The following is a 21,631-nucleotide window of genomic DNA, read 5'->3' on the forward strand; positions in this document are numbered from 1 at the left end:
GAGGACAACCAAATGATTTTTTTTTTGGGCCTAATGATAATGATGATGATGATGATAGTACTGATAATGATGCTCATCATGATCATGATAATGATTATGGTAACTTAGATGAAGATGAAGTTGGTAACAATGATCACGTGGTTAATACAGTTTACAGTTTATTTGTTAGTCTCTTTCTATCTTATTACAACTCTAATAGTGACATTCTTAGCTACAAATAAAACACTACTTGCACAAGTGAGTTAACCTGGCATAAGAGGGAGCTTTCTTTATTCACAGTATCTTGTGGTATGAACATAGATGGCGCTATACAGCAATATGTTATACATCATATTGTAACATCCTTCCTTTTTTAGAAGAATAGAATTTTGTTGTTTATCTGATATATTTGATTTGTTTTTTTTCTTTTTTAAGATTGCCCAGGATTTTAACGCATTTACATTTATATACATTAAACTGCGACTTAACAAGGTCGCGTTATTTACATGCAAATCTGTTATGATGTTATAACCAAACGTGGCACTAGCATTGTACATGTATGTGGGATAGCTGGTCATTCAGCCTAAAGTAATACAAATGATATAGTCTGAATTATTCTCTAGTTATGTGTTATATGGTAGACATTATAAATGAGCAATTCCTAAATGTTGGACGGTAGCTGTAACTCAGGGAGGTGTGCATGGGGTCTTAATTAATTGGTTACATAGTCTTCAAGGTATTGGGGTTGTCGTTGTTGCCTGTGGCTCCTGCGTAGTGGTTGTTCTGGTGGGTTTGTTGGTGTTGTCATCGGTGTTGCGTGAGTGGTTATAGTTGGTTGTCCGCTGTCTTCGAACCACTCTGGAGCTTGATCGTCGGCGTTTGGTTCTGGGATTTCGGGTGTGGAGTGTGCAGATGTCTTTCGCAAGTGGCGTCGGTTCCTTCGAAGTTCGCGCCCACTGTCCGTGATAATCCTGTATGATCGTATGCCCACTTTCTCTTTCACTTCCGCTTCGTCCCACTTATCCCTATGACGCGATGGTTGTAGGCGTACATGGTCACCTACTTGTAAGTCAGGGAGAACTCGTGTGTGGCGGTTGAAGTACAGAGCTTGTCTCTCCTGTTTCTGTATTTTCCGCTCCCGTACATCCATCACCAGTTGTGGTTGTAGGAGTTCATTCGCGATAGGAATGTTTGTCTGCATCCGGCGCCCAAACATCCTTTGTGCTGGAGAGCTGTTCATGTCCGCGGTTGGGGTGTTGCGCCAGACGAGAAGACTCATATAAAAATCTTCCCCCGCCGTCTTTGCTTTTTTTACTAGTCCCTTCGCGATCTTTACAGCACTTTCCACCTTTCCATTGCTTTGAGGATATTCCGGAGAGCTGGTGGAATGTGAGAATCCGTATTCTCTAGAAAACATAGCAAACTGTTCGGAGTTGAACGGAGGGCCGTTGTCGCTCATGATTTCTTCAGGTATGCCGTGAGTGGAAAAGTGACGTTTGAGCCGGCTGATGATAGCGCTGCCGTCCTTACGGCCCTTGAGGTTATCTACTTCAAAATAGTCCGAGAGGTAGTCGACAGTGCACAAGTAATCCTGCCCACTGACCGTGAAGATATCGCAGCCAACCTTCTGCCACGGGTGGCTCGGGATAGGATGGCTGATCAGGGGCTCTTTTGGTTGTGATACGGCATATGTGTTGCATGCGTCGCAACGGGATATATAATCCTTTAAGTCCGCGGATATTCCCGGCCAATAGACGCATTCTCTCGCCCTCCTCAAAGTGCTGTCGATGCCTGTGTGTGCGGTATGGAGTCTCTTTCTTACGGTCGGACGCATTGTTCGTGGAATCACGCAACGAAGTCCCTTGAGGACGATGCCGTCATCGAATGTTAGTTCGTGTCTGATGGCATGGTACTGTCTCACTTCGGGAGCACAGTCTCGGATTGATGCCGGCCATCCTTCGTTTATGTACTGCATCACGGCGCAAAGTTCCTCATCACGCGCGGTCGACTCGAGTATTTCCTTCTTCATCGCGTCAGAAATTCTCAGTGAATCAACAAGATGGATGCGTTCAGTCTCGGCTTCGGTACGTGATCTCTCAGTGCTTGGAAGGTAAGCACGTGAGAGTGTGTCTGCTAGATAGAGTTCTGGGCCTGGCATATACTTGATCTGCACATCATACTGCATTAGACGGAGCAGTAACCGCTGTAAACGCTTTGGTGCGGTGGCTAGGGATCTTTGTGTGATCGATACTAACGGCTTGTGGTCGGTCCACAGAACGATTTCCCTGCCATAAACATACTCGTGGTGTTTCTCGAGACCGAATACTTGTGCTAGAAGTTCTTTTTCTATCTGGGAGTACCTCGTTTCTGCTGGAGTCAACGCCCGACTGGAGTACGCTACGGGTTGGCCTTTTTGCAGGAGTACGAATCCTAGGCCCGATTGAGAGGCATCGCCTTGCCCTTCCGTTTGACATTCCGGGTCAAAGTATTTCAAGACAGGCGCTGAGCTGACAAGTAACTTGATATCCGCGAAAGATTTGTCCTGGTCGGGCCCCCACTCCCATGGTGTGTCCTTGTGGGTCAGTCGACGCAGGGGCTCACTTTTTTCGGAAAGGGCCGGTAGAAACTTTGCAAGGTATTTCACCATGCCCACGAATCTCTGTACGCTCTCGACGCTGTCCGGTTTGGGCATCTCCGTTATGGCCTTCACTTTGTCCTCGTCAACCTGTAGTCCGTTACTGGTTAGGACATGGCCTATGAACTTCACGCGGTCGGTTTTGTACTCAAATTTTCGTTCATTGAGTACGATCTTGCGCTCGATACATCTCTTCATCAGGGCGTCGAGGTTCGCGTCATGATCTGCGTGAGCCTCTTGGAGCGTCGCACCTCGGCCAACAATCAGAATGTCATCTGCGACTTTGTAGACACCTGTCAGACACTCCAAGTTCTGATCTAGGAGCTTTTGGAAAAGCTCTGGGGCAGGGCTGACTCCAAACGGCAGCCTTCTCCACTTGTAGCGTCCCCATGGAGTCTGAAATGTCGTGAGAAGCGATGACTTGTCATCCAGTTCACATTGCAAGAACCCTTCCTTGCAGTCTGCCTTGGTGAAGACCTTTACCGAAGCCAGTTCAGGGAGCACATCTTCAATGAGGGGCAACGGGTAGTGTTCTCTTTTAAGGGCACGGTTTAGATACTGGGGATCTATGCACACTCTGATTCTCCCATCTGATTTCTGTACAACTACCCAGATAACAATACGGCGTTGGGCCAACGTCGGCCACGGTCGGCAGGGTCGCAGTCGGCAAGCCAACGTTGGCTAATCGTTGGGCCATCGTCGCCATTTTTTACTGATAGATGGTGGCTATTGGTTGGCTCATTCGACGTTGGGCCAATGTTGGCTGAACGTTGGTCCATTGTCGCCATTTTCACTGATAAATGGTGGCTATTGGTTGGCTATTCGACGTTGGGCCAATGTTGGCTGAACGTTGGTCTATTGTCGCCATTTTCACTGATAAATGGTGGCTATTGGTTGGCTATTCGACGTTGGGCCAATGTTGGCTGAACGTTGGTCCATTGTCGCCATTTTCACTGATAAATGGTGGCTATTGGTTGGCTATTCGACGTTGGGCCAATGTTGGCTGAACGTTGGTCCATTGTCGCCATTTTCACTGATAAATGGTGGCTTTTGGTTGGCTATTCGACGTTGGGCTATTGTTGGTTTAATGTTGGTCCATTGTCGCCATTTTCACTGATAAATGGTGGCTTTGGGTTGGCTATTCGACGTTGGGCCAATGTTGGCTAAATGTTGGTCCATCGTCTCAATTATCACTGATAAATATTGGCTATTGGTTGGCTATTCGACGTTGGGCTAACGTTGGCTCATTGTCGCCATTTTCACTGATAAATGTTGGCTTTTGGTTGGCTATTCGACATTGGGCCAATGTTGGCTGAACGTTGGTCCATTGTCACCATTTTTACTGATAAATGGTGGCTATTAGTTGGCTATTCGACGTTGGGCCAATGTTGGCTGAACGTTGGTCCATTGTCGCCATTTTCACTGATAAATGATGGCTATTGGTTGGCTATTCGATGTTGGGCCAATGTTGGTTGAACGTTGGTCTATTGTCGCCATTTTCACTGATAAATGGTGGCTTATGGTTGGCTATTCGACGTTGGGCTATTGTTGGTTTAATGTTGGTCCATTGTCGCCATTTTCACTGATAAATGGTGGCTTTGGGTTGGCTATTCGACGTTGGGCCAATGTTGGCTAAATGTTGGTCCATCGTCTCAATTATCACTGATAAATATTGGCTATTGGTTGGCTATTCGACGTTGGGCTAACGTTGGCTCATTGTCGCCATTTTCACTGATAAATGTTGGCTTTTGGTTGGCTATTCGACATTGGGCCAATGTTGGCTGAACGTTGGTCCATTGTCACCATTTTTACTGATAAATGGTGGCTATTAGTTGGCTATTCGACGTTGGGCCAATGTTGGCTGAACGTTGGTCCATTGTCGCCATTTTCACTGATAAATGGTGGCTATTGGTTGGCTATTCGACGTTGGGCCAATGTTGGCTGAACGTTGGTCCATTGTCGCCATTTTCACTGATAAATGATGGCTATTGGTTGGCTATTCGATGTTGGGCCAATGTTGGCTGAACGTTGGTCTATTGTCGCCATTTTCACTGATAAATGGTGGCTTATGGTTGGCTATTCGACGTTGGGCTATTGTTGGTTTAATGTTGGTCCATTGTCGCCATTTTCACTGATAAATGGTGGCTTTGGGTTGGCTATTCGACGTTGGGCCAATGTTGGCTAAATGTTGGTCCATCGTCTCAATTATCACTGATAAATGTTGGCTATTGGTTGGCTATTCGACGTTGGGCCAATGTTGGTTGAACGTTGGTCTATTGTCTCATTTATTACTGATAAATGTTGGCTTTTGGTTGGCTATTCGACGTTGGGCTAACGTTGGCTCATTGTCGCCATTTTCACTGATAAATGGTGGCTATTAGTTGGCTATTCTACGTTGGGCCAATGTTCGCTGAACGTTGGTCCATTGTCATTATTTTTACTGATAAATGGTGGCTATTGGTTGGCTATTCGACGTTGGGCTAAAGTTGGCTCAACGTTGGTCCATTGTTGCCATTTTCACTGATAAATGGTGGCTATTGGTTTGGCTATTCGACGTTGGGCCAATGTTGGCTGAACGTTGGTCCATTGTCTCAATTTTAACTTATAAATGTTGGCTATTGGTTGGCTATTCGGCGTTGGGCCAATGTTGGCTTCATGTTGGTCCATCGTCTCAATTTTTTTTTTTAAATGGTGGCTTTGGGTTGGCTATTCGACGTTGGGCTAACGTCGGCTGAACGTTGGTCCATCGTCTCAATTTTAAATTTTAAATGTTGGCTTTTGGCTGGCCATTCGATGTTGGGCCAACCTTGGCTTCACGTACTCTATATCGTCTCCATCTTTACTGATAAATAGTGCATGTATATATTGGTGGGCTATATGACGTTGGGCCAACGTAGCAAATACGACCTAGTACCGCTACATTCGGGTAAAAAAAATTGCATGCGTGCGCATGCCCATGTGCTCATGCAATTGCAACGTACGTCAGCCATATCCTGTCCATTTGTCTGGATCAGTTGCCGGGGAGTACCAACACTGCATGGTAAATGAATGATTTTCTTTCTCTTTCAACGTTATTTTTGTGAGCATGTCGCGTGAAACTGATGCATTGTATAGTGTGAGAACTCCCCGTCACAAAGCGAGGGAAATAGCATGAGAAATTGTTAAAGTAATCATTGATAATTCCCTGTCCAAATGAAAGTGAAAGTGCAGTACGAGTGTACTACGCTTAGCATGCACACCCGCTGCGTGCAATTGAAGTGTGAGTGATGGCTATGATGGCTATGATGGGGGCCGAAGTGTCGGCATCAGATGCATTGAGTGTTTGCCGTGATAAATGTTAATATGTTCCTGACTTAGAGTTAGACCTAGGTGATGTATTGATACATCATGTTACAGCGTCCGTGACAGTGATGATGTTCATCCCAATATGCAATATCGACCATGAATCAAATGATTGTGAATCTGTTGGTGTTACAAGTGTTGAACTTAAGGTGCTGATGCATTGTTGGAAAGACCAATTGAATCAAATAGAGATGAATGGGAAGACGCATCATTTTTTTATGCATATCTAAATGATATTATAGTCTCGATCTGATACTTTCAGATTTAGAAGTAGGTCTATACTATACTGTTATTCCTACTCTTCGAAAAGGAATAAATTACGAGATTGGGCTGTGAATTAAGATATCCCGCTTGTACATGTTTCTAGCCTCCTGAAATCTTACAAGGGAGTGTGCCAAGTCTGCCAAAATATGCAAGAACTTTGTATCAACACATTTAGTGGATTGTGAGTGTGATGTGAAAGAGGTAGCTGTTGGGAATTACCCTCATTTTGGCATTTGCAATCATTTAAAGTCGCAATTGGCCAAGAACCTCAATTTGATCAAATAGTAAATAGGAAAAACTATTGGGGGCGGGGGTAACACTGATCGATCCCATAATTTTCATTCACAATTTTCATTCACAAATTTGATTATTGCTGCATTTTTATTCTCATTTTCAAATTAGTTTTTATTGTTTATGGACATGTATATTAAATTGCTATAATTTGAACTGAAGGTAAATATTCTAATTATTTATTTTTAAAATTCTGACGTTCTTTATTAATATATTCAATTCTATATAGCTCTTCCAAATCCCAATACTTTTTTCTCCCATAATTCCTACAATTCTGAAATTTAAATATTAAATCCTGCATTTCATATCGTCAACTTCACAACAAATTCCAGATTCCTCTACCCGTTCAGATCCAGCTACCCCTACCTCGATCATCCAGAACAGCATCAACAGCACCAAGGACCCCTTCGACATCGACCCCATCAACCTCCAGAACACTGTCGACCCCAACGACCCCATTGACCTCAACATTCAGAAATATGGGTATGTCATTTGGCATTTTATTCATTTTGTATTTAGTTATACATGTAGACAGGATAGCACTTCTTAGTATTCGTTATAGTTGTGCCCTGCACACAAAGTACAAATGTACTGGATTAATGTACGTTTGTGTAGGACATAGCTGCTAACGGATGCTAGTATCTTTTTCCTGATTATATTGAGAAACTGCACTGTGATCACTAACAAAACTATTCAACAACAACAAATCATGAAATACTGCTTATAGCAGTACTTTTTTGGAAACAATTCTGAATGCAGGGTGCCACAAAAAACAAAACACAGTCAATTGATTTGTTTCTTGTATAAGCAACTAACGATATAGCTTTGTGTTTTTGTTTCTACTTTGAAGCCCCTCGAGCTCTCTCAAGTATTGGGAGCTTACATAAATACAAACAAAAGTATTGGGAGCTTCACATTTCACTTCAATGTTATAATGATGTGAAAGAAAATGCCACTCTTCTTCAAACATTTGTCCTAAAAATTAGAAAGAATACAAACTTACTAATAAGGGTTTTGTGTTGTATGCAGAAAACGCAAATTTTGTATTCTTTCATCCATATTCTACTTCAAACACATTTTGTTAGGGCAATATTCTATTTGCAGAAGTGTCCGGGTGTTAATGACATCCTCTTTTACATCATACCATTTAAGTGAGATTGTGCCATCTATTCTTTGGCTAATTTTGGGATCCAACACTTAAGAGGGGCTTTAAACTGTTATCAATCAAGCATCTCAACACTGAGCAAACAGATACTAAAAATTGGTTCTTTCTATTGAAGAATATTACTGCCATTTTACCTCAAATGTATATTTCCTTTGTTAATAAGAGTGTTTGATGCTATTCTAATTAAACAAGACAAAAATAAAATAAATCCATTCCTTTCTAATTTCCATACGTCTGGGTCATTCGCTCTAAAGTTTGAACGAAGTTATTTTCATGACAAAGTACTTCTATCCATGAAATTTCATCAAAACTAGGGAGGATGTGCCACTCAGGACTACTTCCCTTGAATGCCGTACTATTTGATTAATATCCGTTCTATTTCAAGGTGATGTTTCCATGATCTGCTTTTAAATCTTGTTTGGTTTCTTTCTTCTTCTTTTTTTTGCCGCAGATGTCGAAGTTGTACCACCACAAGCTAGACAAGATTTTGATTCCGACTAACCCATTCTTTAAAGGTCCATTATACCTTAGGAAATTAAAACTTTTATGTCTTGTATCAAGACCCTTTTAAAGCAACATAATAACAATTGTTTCATAAATAAACGCCTCCTTATATTTTTTACAATTTTTTGAAAACCTCTCCAAGTTGCTCGTCTAATGGTGGACCCCGCCCTTACAATTCTCAGAGTTCCTCGGAATGATTGACCAAAGGATTAGTGATGTTATATCAAGAACGATCTCCGCTTAGGCAAGCTACGGTGCTTGCTAGCCAGCTCTGCAGGCATTATGTTTTGTACACAAACATAAACAATAACTTTTGTTATTAAATAGTGTGCTATGCATCTTTACTTGTTATTTATTGTGGTGAAATTTCACTAATGGCCCAATTTTAAAAAGAGAGCTATACCATGAGTCGAAGAAGGTCGTAATTGATTTGAATGCCTGTATAACGTGTCAACTAAATGCATGCTATAAAGAATTTCAAAGGTAAGAAAAAAATGTTTCATATATCTAAGTGACTGAATGTTTTTCGTACTACCTTCTTCTCAATTTAAAGAAATATTGAAAGTGGTATATCAGAGTGAAGAAACTTGTGTTTTTCCCTTTACAAGCTCTGCTCTTTCTTACTTCACTTTCAAATTTCCTCTGTTGTTATATAAACATTTAGCGATTGCTTTACTTCACACATTCAAGCAATGTATACTATCCCTCCTAAAAAAAAACAGTTTGTAGATGTGTTAACAATAGATATCGCGACGAAATGTATCAGCATCTCTGAAATGCCTAAGCATAAAAAATGTTGGCAATTTCTCTGAATTTTATTTTTTATTTTTTATGGAACATTGTTTACATTAATTGCCTAGTTCTTGGTATGCAAATGGTGGACACTTTATTAATTTCTTTATATTTTTGTGCTGTACATATGTAGAGGAATCTTTTCATAAGCAATCGTGTTCGTCTGCCAGAAAGTTTGTTTTGTTTTACTCGGGAAGTTGTGAGGATTGTTTATTATATTCGTACAATGAATTTCAGTATGTTATGTTGTGTTACGTGTAAGCGACAATTCATTTTATAACAGCTCCTATCGTCCTAGCATTCATTGATAGTAGGCCTATATTGTGACACATTGAGATACCTTGAACTTGAAACTATGTTTACATCTTTTTCGAATTCAAACGAAAATACAAAAGAAAGATGTACAATAATTGTATTCACATTTACAACAGTTTGTTTATTACACATAAAATAAAGTATGTTTTATCACAAAATCAGTTTATTTTCCTTGTTCTTTTGTTTTGGAGGAAGGGGATGTATTCAGAGCAAATTCTAAGAAGCAAGATGGTGAACTTTTCATTAAAATGGGACAAATAAGTTGTTATCAAGTTTTGATAGTGATTAAAATGTACAAGATAATAGACATGACGAAATTAAAATAACATGTCCCTCTTGCTTCAATATTGTTATTATACTTATCTTGCAGAGGGATCTATAATGAACTTTTCTCAAATTCAGTCTAATTTTGATGAAATTGTTACTATCTTCATTTTGTGGATTTTGCTCTGTTTATTTATTTAATCCAATCTTAAACTACTTGGCTTTTCCTTGTCACGTTGTGATGCAAGTGTTTGAATGATTGTACATGTCCGATGTAGTATGATCTTGACGATGTTCTTATGAACGGACGACTGATGTTGGTGTGAATATGTTTTTGAGTTGGTGTTGGTAATGTCAGAAGGATGTTGGCATGAACTGGAAAGGGGAGGTATAACGTCGGCACATGGTGGGATACGGGTTGGCATAACGTTGCTTCTACGTCGGCAAATGGTGGAGAAGAGGTTGGCATAACGTTGGTCTAGCATTGGCACATGGTGGAGGAGGGGTCGGCACTTGGTGGGAAAAGGGTTGGCATTATGTTAGGACAACGTCGGGGAGACGTCGGCACATAGTGTAAAAGGGGTTGGCATTACGTTGGTCCTACGTCAGGGAGACGTCGGCACATGGTGGAAAAGGGGTTGGCATTACGTTTGTCCTATGTCGGCATATGGTGGGATAGGGGTTGACATGACGTTGGTCATACGTCGGGGGGACGTTGGCCCGATGTTGGCTTAATGTCATTTCGTCGCTGTCGAGCCAACGTTGGCCCGCCGGCAAGAAAGCCGTTGGCCCAACATCACATTGGCGACGATGGCGCAACGTAACGGCCCACGACGTCGGCACATGGTGGGATAGGGGTTGGCATAACGTTGGTCCAATGTCGGAACTACGTCGGCACATGGTGGGATAGGGGTTGGAATAACGTTGGCCCTACGTCGTGGAGACGTCGGCACATGGTTGAAAAGGGGTTGGTATAACGTTGGGCCAATGTCGAGGAGACGTCGGCACATGATGGGATAAGGGTTGGCATAACGTTTATCCAATGTCGGAACAACGTCGGCACATGGTGGGATAGGGGTTGGCATAACGTTGGTCGTACGTCGGCACATGGTTAAAAAAGGGTTGGGACGACGTTGGTCCAATGTCGGAAAGACGTCGGCATACGGTGGAAAAGAGGTTGGCATAACGTTGGTTCAATGTCGGGAGGACATCGGCACAAATGGTCGGATAGGGGTCGGCATAACGTTGGTCCGATGTTGGCTTAATGTCATTTTGTCACTGTCGGGCCAACGTTGGCCCGCCGGCAAGAAAGCCGTGGGCCCAACATCATGTTGGCGACGTTGGACCAACGTAACAGCTTACGTTGGCCCCACGTTGGCGTAACGTCGTATTGTTATCTGGGTACTAGCCCTGAAACCCAGTCTGTTGGTTTCTGTACCTGATCTATCACCCCTAGAGATTCTAATCTATTCAGCTCTTCTTTAAGCTTGTCCCTAACAGCTATTGGAACCCTTCTGGGGGGCATCACTACTGGTGATGAATCATCTACCTCTAAGTGGACTTTGCCTGGCATCTTCCCCAGCCCACTAAATGCTTCTTGGTATTTCTTCACTACTTCGCTCTTTGTCTTTGCATACTTATCCAAACCCGGTGAGTCATCTAAGCTAGCGATGTTCTCATGCTGCACTGTTATCAGATTCATTGATTGAGCCTTTCTAGATCCTATCAATGGTGCACATGTTTCTTCATTTACAACATGGAAGAGGACATCACATGGCTGTCTATTCTTAGCATTCATCATGTGCAGTTTGCATGTGCCCACAGACGTAATGCTTGCCTTATTCCCAAATAAGCCTAGCTGCTTGGCATTCTCGTGAATTGGTATACCCAGGGGAACATGCTTTCGAGGGATGACGTTCACTGTGGCCCCACAGTCAACTTGCATTTTCACCGGTTCCCCCTCAATGAGAAATGTTGCCATGATTTTGTTTTGGAATTGGGTTTCATTATTGTCCCCTACAGCCTTGATATTCTCTTCCTTAGTGTTTTCACCTAGTGCCACAACCATGATTTCATCATCCGAATCCTCATAAATAGCACGCACATTGTGCTGTGCACCCCTGAATGGTGGTCTACTACGTCTTGCTTGCATTCCTGACCTGTTACTAGAGCTACTACTGGTATCATAAGACGACATGCACATCTTTGCAAAGTGATTGCTTTTGCCGCATTTTGAGCATTGTTTGCCCCAGGCTGGGCATTTTTCTTTAACACGCTCATGCTTCAGTCCACAAATTTACACTCTATCACATTGTTTTGTGATCCTGATTGGTGGCCATAATCCTTCCCTTTATTTTGCCAATTGCGCTGGTGTTTCTGCGACACCGCATGCGCAACCAAAGCATCACCTTGCAAGAGCTGTGTTTGCGTCTTAGAGGACTCATAAGCCCGACAAATGTCGAGGCACCCCTGCAGGGTCAGATTTGGCTCTTGAAGCAGTCGCTTCCTCACTGAGTCATCTAGTATTCCTAATACTACCCTGTCTCTGATTAATTCGTCCATCAGGGCGCCATATTCACAGCTACCTGCTAATTGTCTTAACGTGACATAGTACCTTTCGAAGGTCTCGTCCTCGTGTTGTGCGTATTTATTGAATTTGTACCTCTCATACGTGATATTTGTCTGGCCACTGCAGTACTCTCGCCAGAGCTTTCGAATTGTGGGGAAGTCTTTCCGTTCCTCTTCATTCCTGAATGGAAGGCCTGTATGGATTTTTACAGCATCTAGGCCAATGGCCGTCATGAAATGAGCGATCCGATATCTGTCGGGCTCACTTTCCAGACCCGTGATTATTTCATAATTCTCCCACATCTGGTGGAATATCTCCCAATTTTGTTTCAAATCTCCTTGAAGAGAAAGAGGACGGGGTAAGGGAACATTACTCTTAATTCTCCTACTGTTTCTCTGTGGATCAGACTGCCCTGGCTGTTCATTGCCACTTGCAGGGATCTCACGTGCATCAACACTCCCCCCAACTTCTGGATTTGGCATTATTGTCAAGAGGGTTGATATTCTACCCCGAATGTACTGCAATGTCAGACAATATCACGTTTACAGCAGTATAATAATTAATACACTGTGACTTCTACAGTACCTGTATCAGTGTTCACCGATACTATCTCATACATGTACTTAAGAGAGTATACACGAAACATAGTACATGGGACTACAATATCTACATATAGTCTAGACCATTAAAAGATAGCTTAGAAACTAACTTTCCTATATGCTCTCATGCCAAATCAAATCATGGCATTAAATCTGATAAGTATACTTCTGACACCATGTATTTGTTAGTCTCTTTCTATCTTATTACAACTCTAATAGTGACATTCTTAGCTACAAATAAAACACTACTTGCACAAGTGAGTTAACCTGGCATAAGAGGGAGCTTTCTTTATTCACAGTATCTTGTGGTATGAACATAGATGGCGCTATACAGCAATATGTTATACATCATATTGTAACAATGATGATGATGATGAAGACGTCCACCATATAGTATTAATATAAACATAACTTCCAATAGACATTCTACCTCTAAATTATCATTACTTAATTATTGTAAACAAGCGATGTAATTATGCCACCAACGGTAGAATAAGTTGGCCTTTTACTGATCACTATATTCGTTATGATCTAAAAAGTTTACAAATGCATTACATCGAACTTCAAAACCATTATACACTGCTCATATCATTTAACTGGATTTTACTATTTCTTTCATAAATACGAATATGATAATAATGTCAACTGAGTCGCATGTAATAGCTAAATTGGCCTAAATCCTGTTTATACGCTTTCAGAAATGAACAAGATCTTCATTAGTCATGACGCGCCATTTACACGAGTACGTTCAAGAAGACCAGTGATGGAAAGCCTACCAACTTGCTTGAGCTGGAGTACCGTGTGATCACAACGAACGCAACAGGCCCTATCACGGCTGTGGAGTATGACCCCAAACAGGACCAGGTCTATTTTGCATTTGGGACCAGGATCGACAGAATTCGATGGGATGGCTCAGAACAAGGGATGTTCCTGAACAGCTCTACTGGTATTTATTCACTGTTAAATGTAATAGCGAGTGTACAAAATCAAATATTCTTTGAAAATGAATGTAGCATACTCGAACCTCATTTTCCAGACCCTTACAAAAAGTCAGGCTATAACCTCACTTGGGAATTGGTTCTCTGTTTTTCTTCATATATTCTGTTATTTATTAATACAGTGAAGTCTAAGGCAGTCAATAATTAGCTATGTAAGTGTAAGAAGTATACTATGAGTTGTTAAACATGCCTGGTCGTCTTGTGTGTTGTGTGTAAAATATGAATGGAAGACTATAGGACGTAGCTGATATGACCAATAGTTTATGGAGCCAAGCTTGAGGCATTGTAGCCTTGGGTTGTTTTTTGGTGGAGTACTTGAGGTGTGGTGTGATAAATAAATAAATGCATATATATATATATATATATATATATATATATGAAGAGTTTCATTCCAAAAGGAGCTAAATCCACTTTGGGTACTTCTGAGTAAATCACCTTTTTTATTTCTCTACTTTCCCTTTAGCCACTCTAATATTGTTATATATTTTAAAGGTGCCACCCTGGACCAATAACATATGATGAGAAAAAATCTACCAGCTTTTCCTGATTTTTACTAAATTTTTAGAATTATTTTTTTCGTGGATTTAGCTCCTTTTGGAATGAAACATGATATGGTACCTGGAAATTTCATACTTTCTCAATAAAGTCACTGAAATTTATTCAAATTTAGTAGCAAACCTTTCCTTTTAAATAATAATAGTGAAATCACAACTAAAAAAAGCTTCTGAAAAGAAAGTAAACAACATATTACATTTTCATTCCAAAAAGAGCTAAATCCATGTTTCATTCCAAAAGGAGCTAAATCCGCAAAATCTAAAAATTAAGTAAAAACAGAAATAAGTGGTAGATGTTGTTCTTATCGTATATTATTGGTCCAGGGCGACATCTTTAAAATATATAACAACATGAAGGTACATTGCTAAAGGGAAAGTGGAGAAATAAAAAAGGTGATTTACTCAGAAGTACCCAAGGTGAATTTAGCTCCTTTTGGAATGAAACCGATTTGGATTTAGCTCCTTTTGGAATGAAACATGATACTGTACCTAATTTTTTTCATACTTCCTGGTGAAATTTTAGAATGTGATATAGTGCATTTGTCCCCATGTAGGAAATCATTATTTTAAGACAAATAACTCCATTTTGACAAAATATGGATTTAGCTCCTTTTGGAATCAAGCTCTTCATATATAACTCATTTTGTTCATATATTTGTTCAATTACAAGTACAATGAAACTCTAAAGCATTCAATAACCCTTTATATAAACTCCTCAAAAAAGTTGTGCAATGCAAGTTTGAGCCGCGTTGATGTTTCTCTTGTTACTATATCATCATACCCAAATTCGTGAATTTGGTATCACAATGAGTATCTAACAATCAGGTGATTAAAACGAATTTCATCTTCCAAGCAAAAGTGAAAAACCGTAATGTATTGTCACTGCATGAATAGCAACCTCAACTTCCCAACAACAAACGTTTCATCCTCCACAGACTAGGAAAATTCATTATTGGCATCCACGGATGAACGCATCAGTATCGTTAAACACAATCCATCCTCCAAACAGATAAAGGATATGAAATTATTATTAGGAAATTCAAACACAATGAAGAAGTCATAATCAGTTGATTAAAACGCATTACATCTTCCATACAAAACGTGAGGACAACGTAATGCATTTTCGCTGCAGCAATACAAATCAACACCATTCAAAAAAAAAGTTTCATCCTCCACAGAATAGGATATTTAATTATTGGCATTCACGGATGAACGCATCAGTATCGTTAAACACAATCCATCCTCCAAACAGATAAATGATTTTGAATGAATGAGCATTATATATGATGTATTACGAAACTGGTATCGTGGATGAAACTCAAATACAATGATAATCTCACCATCGGTTGATTAAAATACACCATATAGGCATTCATGCATGACCGCCGATTAAATATTGATTATTGCAGGCCCCGCGAGCCCTGTCATTCCGCGGGCCCTGCATTGTATCTAAAAAAAAACTTATCCTTGATACTTTACATTAATTTATGTATTTTTGCATTTCAAATTCGTGAGTAAAATTCTGTAAAATTCGCTTTGTTGTATAGCCCGTATAGGCTATAATGTCGAAAGCTTGGCTACAATAAACAACTGGTGATATCAGCTACGTCTTATAGTCCTAAAGAACTATGCATACAATTTGATAACATTACAAAATCTTTATACGTGACACTATACTATCCTACTTACTCCTATAACAGCGCCATGTACCCCCCCCCCCCCTTTTCCCGGCTGCTATCGACTCAAGCATTCTTGCTTATGCTAGTTGGCCTCTGCATCTATCTTGATTATTTTACTTACCTCCATACTTACAAGCTTTCAATTATTATATATATATATATGCATTTTTATGTGTGTGTATTTAAGTTGTCACTCTTTATGTAAATCAATTATGTTATATACTTTTATTGTTATTTGAATGTTTTACATATGATTTATCAATACATACAGAAACATCTGCTTTAAAAAATGGTATATTATTCTGGTTTACAGCTTCAGCGATACGGGACCTTACTTTAGACGTGGATGGTCGGACGATCTACTGGGTCCGAGGCGGTCGTTCCTTATGGATGTCCGCCATGAACATTCAGCAGATCCAAGGTGAAGGTGATCTTCTCTACAAGACTGGCATCTCCAACCCCTCCGCGGTGTTTTTCGATCGTCTGCTGGGGTACCTATACTTTGCTTTCTCAGAATCATGAGACGATTGCAAAGTACTTTCGAAAAATCAACTCAAAACAACAACCGTGTTGAGATCATGTGCGGATTATGTACGTGCTACGTTATCGTAATGTTCGGCCTTTTCAAAAGTGATGAACGGGGCTTTCACAATTGATTGGGGTACTTGAAAAAAAAACTTTTTAAAAAACGGGGCGGGGCACTGTTCCCTCTTGCGGGGGGGGGGGGGGGGGGGGGGGGGGGGGGGGGGGGGGGGGGAGAAGACACCTTTTTTTTTTTGGTCTCGAAATTTGAAAATTTGACATTTTGTTCTGTTGGGGGGGGGGGGGGTGAGGTCACCTTTTTAAGGTCAGCCATTGGCATATTTTTTTAATATTTTTTTTTTTTTTAAAAAAAAAAAAAAAAAAAAAAAAAATCACACTAAAGGGGGGGGGGGGGGGGGTTGCTCCAAAATACACACATAAAAAAAACCGAAGGGGTAGGGTGGTGGGGTCAACCCCCTAAACCTCTCCCCCCCCTACCGTACGTGCCTACTCGTCTGAAAATAGTTTTTCCCTCCCGCGCAAAGCGCGGAAGCTTTTACGTTTCATTAAATCATTAGAAAAAGAAGACGATTCGTTGTACAGTTTTTTACTCTTAATCCTCGTCTTAATTCATCCCCCTCTCCCGCGCAAAGCTCGGAAACTTTTACGTTTTATTAAATCATTAGAGAAAGAAGACGATTCGTTGTACCGTTCTCGACTCTTAATCCTCATCTAAATTCAGTTTTCCCCTCCTCCCTCCCGCGCGAAGCGCGGAAGCTTGTACGTTTCATTAAATCATTAGAGAAAGAAGACGATTCGTTGTACCTTTCTCGAAAATAATCCTCGTCTGAATACAGCTTTTACGTTTATTTAAATCATTAGCGAAATAAGACGATTCGTTGTAACGTTATGACTTTTAATCCTTGTCTAAATTCAGTTTCCCCCCTCTCACGCGAAGCGCGGAAGCTTCGACGTTTCATTAAATCATTAAAGAAAGAAGACGATTCGTTGTACCGTTCTCGAATCTTAATCCTTGTCTAAATTCAGTTTTCCCCCTGCTTCGACGTTTCATTAAATTTTTAGAGAATGAAGACGATTCGTTGTTCCGCTCTCGAAAATAATTTAGTTTCCCCCACCCGCGCAAAGCGCGGAAGCTTTTACGTTTAATTAAATCATTAGCGAAATAAGACGATTCGATTTACCGTTATGACTTTTAATCCTTGTCTAAATTCAGTATCCCTCCTCCCACGCGAAGCGCGGAAGCTTCGACGTTTCATTAAATTATTATAGAAAGAAGACGATTCGTTGTACCGTTCCCGAAAATTATCCTCGTCTGAATTAAGTTCCCCCTGCCCCTCCCCCGCGCGTAGCGCTGAAGCTTTGACGTTTCATTAATTCATTAGAAAAAGAAGACGATTCGTTGTACCGTTATGACTTTTAATCCTTGTCTAAATTCAGTTTCCCCCCTCCCACGCGAAGCGCGGAAGCTTCGCGTTTCATTAAATTATTATAGAAAGAAGACAATTCGTTGTACCGTTCCCTCGTCTGAATTAAGTTCCCCCTGCCCTCTCCCGAGCGTAGCGCGGAAGCTTTGACGTTTTTTAATTCATTAGAGAAAGAAGACGATTCGTTGTACCGTTCTCGACTCTTAATCCTTGTCTGAATTTCAAATATGTTCTTTGTCTATTCCCTTTTCTTCCTACGTCCTTTTCCTTTACACTCCTCTCTTTTTTGGCCGGCGTTTATTGGGGGACCACCCCACCACCCCCCTGGCTACGCGCCTGCTGTCAGATGAACATATGTTGATACCTTGTCCGCCCCGGAAGCTCAGGGGTTTAAGGTTTTAATTTACGGTCAGATTAGCATTCAGGGGTCCACCTTAGCGCCCTAGACGGGGTCCAGGGGGCAGAGCCCCGGAAGTTCAGGAGATTAGGCATTTAATTACGGTCAGATGAGCATTATTTTGATACCTAATTGTTACAATGGCAGGTCACTAATTGGCTTGGGGTTCAGGGGGCGGAGCCCCGGAATCTCAAGGGTTTTAGGCACTCAATTACGGTCAGATGAGTATCGAGGGGCACGCCTAAGGGCTCTTGGTTGGGTCCAGGGGGCAGATCCCCCAGAAGCTCAGGGGTTTTAGGCGTTTAATTACGGTCAGATGAGCATTTTTGATACCTTATTATTTGTGACACTAGCATGACACTATTTGGCGTGGGGTCCAGGGGGCAGAGCCCCCAGAAATCAGGGGTTTTAGGCATTAAATGACCATCATATGAGCATCTAAGGGCCCGCCTAAGGGCCCTAGGTGGAATCCAGGGGCAGAGCCCTTAGGATTTTAGGCAATAATTTTAATCATGGTCAGATGAGCATATTTTGATACCCCATTATAATGTGACACTGGCAGTTAACTTTTTTTTCTTTCTCGCTCTCTTTCTTTCTATTTCTCTTTAATATACTTTTTCAAAGAAGTTAATTGTCAATATTTTTTTCCTGATATAAACTTTCGACGAAAAAATCAACTCAAATTAAAATCTAGTTATTCCAAAAGACCAACAAACAAACAAAAAAATACCCAAGATGGAGAGAGTTATACGGGACAGTGTTTTAAAGATTGAATATTTTCAATGTATCTTGTTGACAGGAATCTTTACTGGAGCGAGACTTTCCTTGTCGTTCGTAGGGTCGACGGAACTCAGGAGGTTGTAGCCGTTGACAATTTTAAATGGCCAAGGGGATTGTTTGTCGACCCAAAAGGTTGGTACCTCGATTTCTGTCTGTCCTCGTCAAGAGGTGTTGTGATGTAGTGGATAATGGGGACATTTTTGTACCTCCTGATAAGTATCCCACCAATGCACACACGCACACCCACTCACACGCACGAACCCACACAAATAGTAAATTATTGTAGCTTTACAGTATGTGTGCTCTCTGAAATGCATGAAACATATTCAAAGACCCAATAACACTTTTTGCTCTGAACTAGAAGAGTAATACTTACCTCTATCTTTTCATTTATTTATTTATTTTTATTTATTTTGTTTATTTTATTTGTATGTATTTATTTATTTATTTACTTTATTTATTAACTAATTAATTTTTTTTTAATTTTTTTTTTAATTCTTATTATTTTTAATTTTTGTTAGGGGGGGGGGGAGGGAAACCCCTAACTGAATTACAAAAATTATGTAAGCTTTGGCGTTATGGACTCCTTCCTGAGGTCAAGATCTTGATACGCCATAGGTTTCGTTTGATTCTGTAGGAACTTATTTTCCATATTGAACTCAATACTATTTATTTGATTGCAGATGATCGGGTTTACTGGAGCAGAAATGTTTACAGCAATAATATTGAATCAGTCAGATTGAATGGTACCGATCGCAAATTATATTTCCCTAATGCTACGAGCAGTGATCAGTACTGGCGATTCCTGGTCAACGACGGCATGTTGTACTGGTCAGCAAAGAACACGCCGGGCATTGGTCGGGTCAATGTGACTGGGGATGATCTGAAGTACCACCCACCGGTGCTAGAGCTACGTGTAAAACGCGATGACGACGACGACGACGATGACGAGTCACTCGGGACGGTCCAACTAGGATCCTATATCGATTTCTATATCAATAGTGATTCAGGAAATGATTAACTTCGGAATGAACTACCACTAGACATAAGAAAAGCTCATCTGAAGCTTTCTTTGAGGTTTTGTTGAAGACGCACTCGATTGTTTTCAGGAGCTTTTGAATATTTGTTATTGTGTGTCTGTAAAGTATGGCACGTATGTGAGTTAATATAGCCTACTTTAGTCACACCGCTAGACCAAAACCGAATCGACCCGTTCTTATAATAATAATATTGGTAGTAATGATGGTAATGCTGATGATAATATAATAACAACGATAATAATAATGATGTCAATAATATTACTACTAATAATAATACTAATAATAATGATTGCATTGATGATTATAACGATGATTGTATTGATAATGATGTTGTTGATGATGATAATAATAATAATAATACTAAATATATTGACAATAATAGTAATGACGATGAGGATTACGATGATGATGGTATTGATGATAATAATGATAATATTTTTAAAAAAACATTGATAATACGAATGATGATGATAATGATGATGATAATGACGATAATAATAAAAGCCATTTCTTTTATTATATGGCGCCTTTCTTACCCGTTTCCACTGAACCGTCCAAAGCGCTTTATTGTTACCCGGTCATGGAAATCGATAGTGTGTTCGTCATATGGGGATATCTTAGTCAACCTTCTTTTGTGCGGTTTGTATATAAATCAAATTAGAGATGGAAATATTAACATATTGTTATCCGATCACTTCATCTTTTCAATTAAATGTAATGTTAATATATTGTTATTATATAATTGTGTTAAGTGGGGGCACGCTACAAGAGTCCCCGGGGCAACGTGTCTGACACGGCCGGTTGTAACAACTACTCCGAAGATCAAGATACTAATCTTGATCTAAGGAGACACGAACGAACGAACTGGATTCAATAGTGTCCGCCACTTGGGGATATATTAGTCATCCATCTTTAGTGCGGTTTGCTTATAAATCGAAATTAGAAATGAAAATGTTAACATTATTGTTGACCGGTCACTAAATTCAATATGGTGTTCGTCATATGGGCATATCCTAGTCAACCTTCTGTTGTGCGGCTTGTATATAAATCAATATTAGACATGAAAATATTAACATTATTGTTACCCGGTTACTGGATTCAATATAGTGTTCGTCATATGGGTATATTTTAGTTAACCTTCTTTTGTGCAGTTTGTATATAAATCAAAATTAGAAATGAAAATATTAACATTATTGTTACCCGGTTACTGGATTCAATATCGTGTTCGTCATATGGAGATATATTCAACCTTCTTTTGTGCGGTTTGTATATTTATTTATTATTTATTTATTTATTCAAGTGTTATTTAAATAGAGGGGAGGTACATTCAGTAAAAGACTGCTTTACAGGTTCTACATGAGATCGCCAAGGAGCTCTAAAATGTTTAACCGTCACCCCCCAAAATAGTCAGTCAATAGTTGTTTTATATTCCGCATCCCGCATCCAATTCATATATTTGTTTGGGGATTTATTCTCTAATATATAGGCTGATTGCGC

The 21,631-nt window shown here is 40.4% G+C and overlaps 1 protein-coding gene across 1 annotated transcript; it reads right to left on the reverse strand.

Moving 5' to 3' along the window:
• Positions 1–242: 242 nt before the first annotated feature.
• On the reverse strand, positions 243–11,840 carry LOC105437331 (uncharacterized protein K02A2.6). Its single transcript, XM_011663818.2, has 2 exons — positions 10,957–11,840; positions 243–3,223 (listed from the first exon to the last, which is right to left on the reverse strand). The coding sequence occupies exons 1-2, from the start codon at positions 11,752–11,754 to the stop codon at positions 692–694; spliced, it is 3,330 nt and encodes a 1,109-aa protein (XP_011662120.1). The 5' UTR covers positions 11,755–11,840; the 3' UTR covers positions 243–691.
• Between the last annotated feature and the right edge of the window lie 9,791 nt (positions 11,841–21,631).

This window comes from Strongylocentrotus purpuratus, unplaced genomic scaffold (genome assembly GCF_000002235.5).
Source record: "Strongylocentrotus purpuratus isolate Spur 01 unplaced genomic scaffold, Spur_5.0 spur5_scaffold_17, whole genome shotgun sequence".
NCBI classification, from domain to species: domain Eukaryota; kingdom Metazoa; phylum Echinodermata; class Echinoidea; order Camarodonta; family Strongylocentrotidae; genus Strongylocentrotus; species Strongylocentrotus purpuratus.